A 7,729-nucleotide genomic window follows, 5' to 3' on the forward strand; every position below is an offset into this window, starting at 1 on the left:
TTTATATTTCGAACAACATCCTTTTCACAGTATGGGACATTTTTATGATCTTAGAACACATTTGATCAACGTTTTTCATATCAAAACATCCACTTATCTTGTTTTACAATGTTTTTATTAAGTGTTTGAACGTTATCATGTAATGACAAAATTAAAATTGTTATGACTTTGCTACAGTAGTAATGAAAACATGAAAAATAATTATTTGAACACAAACAATTTAAATGTTACGAGGTGTTACAGTTCCATTTTATTTTTCTTTGCGTGGCAGCAGTACAGTTCCATATATTTTAGCTCTTCTAGGGTTCCCCTGTTTGTTTGTACAGCTATAGAACAACTAATATGGTACTATTTTACTTGAAGGTTGACCATCTGTTTGTTCAGCTGCCTGAGGCGTGCACCACTGTAATCTCCACCAGTGAAACCTGTTAAATTAAGTGTAATAACAAGAAAAAAAGAAGTATGTGGCATATAATAAATGTTTATTAAAAAAATAAATGTATTTTTACACACTTTTGGTTTCTATTCATCTCTCTCTCTTTCATTCTGAAGGTTATTTTGAGCCGAATATTTTAAAAATATTGTTCAATTAAAGATAATTATGAAACCTTTCCAGTTAAGATTCCATGAATGTGGCTAAGCTGACTTCCTAGTGTGTTTTTCAGATTTTAAACGCATTAAATATTGCACGTGGTCACTTTAAATACTATCTGCAAGGCTTTTTACATCACGTGACATCGCAACCGAAGAGTCATGGCCCCCTCCTCATCTGAAGAGTTTCAAATTAACTTGAACTCCATTAAACCATCGGGAAAAGCGAAGAGCTTCCACTCTTGGGTCACAGGCGGGCCGTCTTCACCAGAGGCCTCCGTGAGTCCTCTCCCTGAAAGGTAAATGTGCCAGACCTCCTGCGCCGCAGCGGCTGCAGCTTCGTAGCTTCTGTCCGGGTCCAGAGTGCAGCGAACCTGGAAGTAGCGGTCGAGAACGTCGAGAATGGGATCCGCGGGGGAGGAGTCCTTGCCGTCTCCCTCCGACGGGAAGGAGGCAATGACGCGGCAGGGCGCCGAGCTCGACCCCCTGCGCTCCAGGGCCCGCGTGAGAAAGGCGGCGGTGTCGCACAGCAGCGCCGACAGGTGCGCCGCGCGGGACTGCTCTCCCGACTGAAACCCACCGTGGCTGGCGCCCGCGGTGCCCCGCAGGAAGCCCTCCATCCTGTCAACGATGAGTAGAGAGGGGGGAGCGGGGGACTCGTGAAGGCTGGCGACCTGCTGGAGCAGCTCCTCCAGGGTCCGGGGATAGGAAAATGTGATTTTCTGTAAAATAAAGATAAAAGTCAAGACAGATTAAATATCAGATAATAGTTGAGACTACAGTGATAATGTTATGTACAAGAACGGGGGCTAGATCATAACATTGGGTGACAGAAGCATTTCCCCTCTCTGTAATCTTTCTTTTTTTGTTGCTGTACAAGCTGGAATTTCAGTAGATTTTAAATTTGATTAGAAGTCATGGACCTACACAAAATAGTCCAGATTAATAAAAAGTAAGTGGAAGAAATAGGCTTGTTTTAAATCATTTTAAAATTTGAAGCACTCAGAGAGCGCAAACCTCCTACAAGGATACAGCATGAATAAAAAAAAGTAGTGTGATTCAGATCATAATCTGGATCAGCACCAAAATGTAATCCGTTGTTTTTTGGGACAAATCCAACATTTCCTGAAGATTTCCTCCAAATCTGTTCTTTAGTTTTTACCTGATCTTTGCTGACAGGCAGAAAAATAAACCAACGGACACAACTAGAAACAGAACCTCCTTGGTGGAGGAAACAAGAGGGTCACATGTAGGAGTAGAGACAGGTTTTTAACAAAGGGGTTACCTGTGACCTTGACCTTTGACCCCATGAACCTTGAAATCAACAGGCATCATCTTTGACCCATTAGGTGTCCAGCTGTGCAGTTTGACACTCCTACATGACACCGCTGCAGAGTTTAGAGCACTAGGTCAACTGTGGCGTTGACCTTTGACCCAATGCCTTTGAAATCCATGGTGATCACCCTTGACCCATGAAGTGTCCAGCTGTGGAGTTAAACGTCCCTGCTATACAGTTCGAGCACGGGCTGATCTGTGACGTTAAACTTTGACCAGTTCACCACCTAAATTTCATCGCTTGTTCTTTGACGTTTCCTGAAGAGTTCTTGTGCAGACAGACAGACAGACCATAATACTACCTCTGCCAAGGAGGTAATACTACATACATGCTCTGAAGCCACCTTAAGTGTCTCACTCATATCGATGCCCCACTTTTCAGTTTTATGTTAGAATAATTTTAAAGTAAAGATCTGTTTATATTTCAGTTTGTAGGACCACAGGCTAGAATCCCAGAGGGAGGGGGAAGATGCTTTTGTAACCCGCTGCACCAAAGTCAACTGTAAGCTTTTTATAGTAACTCGTTGTGTTCACAGAAATACACAAATGCGTGGAGTCTGCTCCAGGTACAAGCACGGTATGAGCTCTACCTTAAGACTCTCTGGGCTCAGACTCGGGCTACACCTCTGCAGGAACACGGGCAGGCTCTGGATTTGAGTTTGGGCGAAGAACACCACTCTGACGCCCCACTCCGAGGCGGCGGAGACGGCCGCCAGCAGCAGCAGGGAGCGGCAGACGCGGTGCTCTCCCACCATGAGGGTGGTGCAGGGCGCCGGCGAGGGGAGCCCGACGCCGGGGTCCTTCTTCAGACACGACTCTGACATGAAGGTCCTGAAAACGAGCGTCAAAACGTCGGACATGGCTGCGAGAGCGGCTCAAGTTTACCGCGTCTGTTCGCGGGGCCGCACATTGGAGCGCCGGCGGAAGTGGTCCGGGTGGAAACGTTGCCTTTTTTTTTAAGAGAGGCCCGGGTGTTGTACCATAAAAGAGCACCCTAGTCGTTTAAATACTATTGTTTTCAGTAATAAAATCAGTAAACATTTAATGAAAATAGACGAATTTTTTTTATTGTTTTCAGTACCTTTAAGGACACATTTATCTAAAATAATTTAATCAGAATAGGCTATATTTGCACAACAAATGTTTGGTATAGTATGCTGAAAAGAAAAGAAAAATACTGTTTGTTACGAGTTACAAGTATGAAGGTTCTACCAGTATCACTCGCCTAAAAGTACTTCATGCATACTTTAGGTAAGAACTTTATTGGGGGTGTGCACAGTCTGGCTTCATAAAACCCTGAACAGCTTGCATATTTGTTTATAAATTAAATCATTGCGGAAAAGTGCTCTTAAGGGTAATAAAATCATGAATCCGCTTGTCGCTTTTTATTTAGACTTTTATTTTATTTATGCGACTTAAACTGCCCTGAATTGTCCTACCTGCGACGAGAGTGCTTAGATTTGCAGGGGGCGCTTTTTTCGACACAACACCAGCCTCCTTCACCACTAGTTCCGTCCCAGCTACTCGCTCAAACGCGTGTAAACAAATACATTTTAAATCACTTCGTTTTCTGGCGACTTTTTTATGTTTGGTGTGCCCCAGCAAAAAAATAAATAAAAAGTCTTATTATTTTTATTTTATATTTATTTGTTTCTCCTTATTCTTCCTGTAAGGCTTGACGCAACTTCCGGTACAGTCAGCTGTTAGAACCAATATGGCGCATTGCCCGGCGGACGTAGACGGTGGTCTGGACGCCAACCGAACCGCGGACCAGGGGTGTTTGAGGCGCTGCAGGGGGCGGCCGAGGCTCACGGACTCCGACCGAGCCCAGAGGCGCTTGGAGTCCCGGAAGAAGTACGACGTGAGGCGGGTGTACCTCGGAGAGTCCCACAAGCTGTGGAGTGAGCTCCGCAGGAGGACCTGTCTGAGTGATGCTGGGCTGGCTGAGTACCTCATTCTGCTCAACTCCACGTACGGAGAGAAATACAGACAGAAATACTGCGGGTAAGAATCTGAGCCCCCTTTTTAGGCCATGCTGTCCAAATATGTCCCAACAGGGCTGGCTGTGTATAATTTAAATGCATAATATGAGTGGTTTATTGCTAATGGTGTTTTCTGCATTACAGAGAGAAGACTGCAGGAGGAGAAGTTATTGGAAAACAGAAAAGAGGTAAATATTTTCCTCCTCTAGGACTCATTTTGCATTGTGAGAACCGCCTGTATTACAGTGTGTTGTAAGTGATCTGCTTACCTGCATGTTAAGAGCTGCTGCTTTCCCGTAACATGGGAATAAATCAAAAAGAATGCAGCCAGTTGATTTTAGTGTCAGGCGGGGTAAATGGCACGAGGTGTTCTGCGGTGACGCGCTGCGTTTGGTTTCTGCCAAGTATGGCGCTGTGGATTGTGGGTGAACGTCTCCTCTTTGGTCTCGCCTTTCCAAATGACATGCATTCCAGAAGTCCCGTGTTTCGTCCAGATGAAGCTTTCCTGAACACGAGGTGCGCCGAAGATGCGAGGATGTCCTCTGCAGCCCTTCCAAACGAGCCTCGGTCTCCTTCTAACCCTGCTGTCACGAACGGCACCCCGCTGTCTGAGGCCTGTAGAGTCCGAGGTGGCGCTCATTTTGCTGGGCATTGCACGGTCTGACCTCGGGGGCTGGGTAATCTCTCTCTCTGCACAATGACGGCCTCCAAAATGAGAGATAACCCCTTTTTCAGATTCTGTAACAGTCTCTTCTCTAAAGTCATTGCTGATGTCTTTATCTGAACACACGCCCGTATTTTTGGTTCAACAAATAATAACATGGTGGTGCATGCTTTTGTTGACTTGACATTTGATTTTTGAATAACTCTCGATGGATCAGATCATTTTTATCATGTCCTGATATGTAGAAACCTACAACAGACTTTATTTTTCTCAAGAATATACTTTTGTTTGTGTCAGTCAGGCTACAGCAGATTGAAAAGAAAGTAGAAATTCTGAAACATTTTTGTTTCATCAAAACACTTTCTGACCTGGTGTTGTAATCTTCTGGCATATAGTTGTTGTTTTTTTTTTAGCTTGTTTTCTTGCCAACATTTAACAAGCTTCTGGTTTTGACCTGTTGGTTTACAGCACATGTCTGTTCAAATGAGAGTAAAGCCATTTCCTCAGCAGTCCGTTTCCTTTTCTTGCTCCAGGCAGGAAGCAGCGTGTGTCGAGCCTCCAGAGTCTGGTGTATTGGTACCAGGAGCACTCGGGCTCCTGCCCCCACGAGCCCCAGCTCCGAGCCCTGGAGCCCCAGCCTGACTTTTCCACCGCTGCTAAGTGGCAGTGTGACTCGAATCACTCGTTTGTGCAGTACCTGTTTTCGCCACTGAGGGAGGCGAGCGACTCGGAGCACGAGCTGAGAGGAGATGGGGACAGCGACGAAGAGGGGGCGGCTAAAACGCTCTCACCTCTGGATAACGGCCCCACGAGCAGACAGAGGCGAAGAGAGGATCACAAAACGTTTGAAGGTGCAGCATCGTAACTGAGTTTCTTTCTGCTTCTTTTAAATGACCATTTATTTAAATGCATCTGTCTGTTATCTGCTCCTGCCGTAGATGTCGGACAGAATGTTTGTGAGGAACAGTGCACAGCTCTTATCCAGACTGAAGAGGCTGCAGGTCTGCACCGCAGGCCCAGCTCAGAGGCCTCCTCGGGGGATGCTCCTCTGACGGGGCAGCCCGCCTGGGAGGTGGAGATGGTGCAGCAGCAGGGCTCCCTCACAGCAGCGCTGCACTCCGTCCCCGCGGAGGAACTGAAGCAAGGCAAGGCCGGAGGGGAGGGCGAGAGCGAGCTGCTCGGAGAGGAGGAAATCCGGACCGCGGGACAGGGTTACGAGTTGGCGGCATCGTTGGCGGACGAGGACTCGGTGCTTTCGCAGGGCTTGAGCGAGCCTGCCCCGCAGCGTGAGCTGTCCGTGCCGGCGCCGGCGCAGGATCAGACTGAACTGTTTGACCCGCAGACTCTGCAGACAGTGGTGACCGGCTGTGAGCTCCCCGACCAGAGGACGGCTTTGGAGGGATCGCAGGTCGGTGAATTGCTGTCTCACACAGACAAGACGCTTACCGTCAAGAGCTCTTTGTAATCATTGTGTTGGGTTTTTCTATTTCTAGTTAATTATCATCACCGGACCCAGCTACGAGGCTTTGGCGTCAGAAGGAATCCAGCTCAACGTGGGCGGCGGAAGCGTGGAGGAAGTCACCTGCACTGTCATCGGAGGGGTCACCTACGACCAGGTGTGCACGCCGGACTCCAAAGACAGAACGGCACCAGATGAAGACTCCCTGACAGGTGGGCTCCATTTGCGACCAGAACCTGATGGGCTTGAAACAGAGAATTTCATCTGCAGTCATTTTCACCCAACAGATTTACTCTAAAAAACACTTTCTGAGCGGTTGCTTTTGTTGTTAGATTTGCCCACGTTTTCCTGCTAGGAACTCAGCAAGTCCAGCTTACGAGTCCTAAAACAGTGCATCTTTTAAACTCAAAGTTCAGATCCTTTAAAGAAGGGTTCTGAACAGGTTTCATCTGTAAAATATCTCTCAGATAATTCAAGTGCCACACGAACTGCTGTTAGTTGCTGCAAATAACCACAGAATTCCTTGGAAATAACCGTGTAATGAAAAGCTGATAGCTGTGGTCTTTTCTGCGTTAGGACTGGCTGTTTAGCTCATCGGTCCAGTCAGAATTAAACCTTTTTTTTCCCTTACAAACACTTATCTACAGCAGGTAAAATAACAGTTGTTCATAGCTTTTCTACAGAACCCCGCTTCAAAATGGCCGAGCTGTCCCTTTAAGAGCGACACACCGATGGCTCCGTAGGATAATTTGGATCAGCACTAAAGATGCAGCGGAGTGTAGCAAGTGAAAGATCTTTTTGAGAGTTTTTAGTAAACTGCGAATGACAAAGTACATTTCCAGGTAGCCCCGCCCCCCTCTGTGCTTCTTCTGCCTAAATATTGACCTGTGCAGATTTCCTCCAGAGTTTCCCGGAGCCGCAGATTCTGCTGTTGTGCTCCTTTTGGATTTTATAGAAATGAATAACCAGCCGGAGCCATCAGACAGAGGTGTCTGCTTCAAGGTGTATAATGAAAATGGTCTAAATCCACCATATAATCCACATATGCTTTTTTTTTTCTTCCTTTCAGATTGTAAAACAGTAACAGATGTGTAGAGTAATGAAGAAATATTGTCACTGGAGTGTTTCCTGAAGCTCCTCATGTCTGCAGCTGTGGAGCCATAGGGGGGTTGACGCGTGTGTTGCTGCAATTTCCCGTTTTAAATCCCGATGTGGCAGCTCAGAGGTGTGACGGCAGCAGATTGACTTCGACCCCTTGTGCCGCCTCGGCCCTCTCTGAAATGGCTCGGAGACGGGCAGAAGGCGTCTCAGCCCCGGCTTGGAGTGTTTGGCGAATGCGGCTCACGAAACATTTTCTAATCTCACAGTTTCTCTGCAGGTCTGAGTGACTCCCAGCCCACCGCGGAGCTGAGCGGCAACCAAGACCTGCAGAGGCGTCTGAGCAGGTACGTGGCGCACGCGGGAGCTCCTCCGTCCCGTCAGTAGTGTAATCCAGCTCCTTTCAAGATGCTCCCATCTCCCCATCTCATGCAGCGTCCGGTCGAGGAGAAGCAGGCGAGGGCCGGTCATCGAGGAAGACGGCATGCTCAAGATGTTCCACTGTCCGTACGAAGGCTGCAGTCAGGTCTACGTAGCAATCAGCAGCTTCCAGGTAAGGGCACAGCTTTCGGTCTCGCTTTTGATCTCACCCCCCCCCCC

General features: G+C 47.3%; 2 protein-coding genes across 2 annotated transcripts in view; one reads left to right on the top strand and one right to left on the bottom strand.

The window, feature by feature from the left end:
* Window positions 1–109: 109 nt before the first annotated feature.
* Window positions 110–2,867, bottom strand: swsap1 (SWIM-type zinc finger 7 associated protein 1). The gene is made up of 2 exons (XM_017435659.3): window positions 2,517–2,867; window positions 110–1,313 (listed from the first exon to the last, which is right to left on the bottom strand). Exons 1-2 carry the CDS (start codon window positions 2,784–2,786, stop codon window positions 780–782), a joined length of 804 nt encoding a protein of 267 aa, XP_017291148.1. The 5' UTR covers window positions 2,787–2,867; the 3' UTR covers window positions 110–779.
* Window positions 2,868–3,612: 745 nt separating this feature from the next.
* The window catches only part of znf653 (zinc finger protein 653), an 8,822-nt gene continuing 4,705 nt past the window's right edge, over window positions 3,613–7,729 (top strand). The window contains exons 1-7 of the mRNA XM_017435635.3: window positions 3,613–3,930; window positions 4,053–4,096; window positions 5,106–5,423; window positions 5,511–5,980; window positions 6,066–6,243; window positions 7,410–7,476; window positions 7,565–7,682. Coding sequence (XP_017291124.1) covers window positions 3,641–3,930; window positions 4,053–4,096; window positions 5,106–5,423; window positions 5,511–5,980; window positions 6,066–6,243; window positions 7,410–7,476; window positions 7,565–7,682 — 1,485 coding nt within the window. The 5' untranslated portion in view covers window positions 3,613–3,640. The remainder of the gene's footprint in view (window positions 3,931–4,052; window positions 4,097–5,105; window positions 5,424–5,510; window positions 5,981–6,065; window positions 6,244–7,409; window positions 7,477–7,564; window positions 7,683–7,729) is intronic.

The sequence above is a fragment of the Kryptolebias marmoratus genome, linkage group LG12 (assembly GCF_001649575.2).
Source record: "Kryptolebias marmoratus isolate JLee-2015 linkage group LG12, ASM164957v2, whole genome shotgun sequence".
Classification (NCBI taxonomy): Eukaryota; Metazoa; Chordata; class Actinopteri; order Cyprinodontiformes; family Rivulidae; genus Kryptolebias; species Kryptolebias marmoratus.

Excerpts from the sequence above, each read along its gene's own strand:
- swsap1 (XM_017435659.3), bottom strand. The coding sequence starts at position 2,786 with ATGTCCGACGTTTTGACGCTCGTTTTCAGGACCTTCATGTCAGAGTCG. Across the intron at positions 1,314-2,516 it reads TGAGCCCAGAGAGTCTTAAG|AAAATCACATTTTCCTATCC; the intron begins GTAGAGCTCATA and ends TTTATTTTACAG.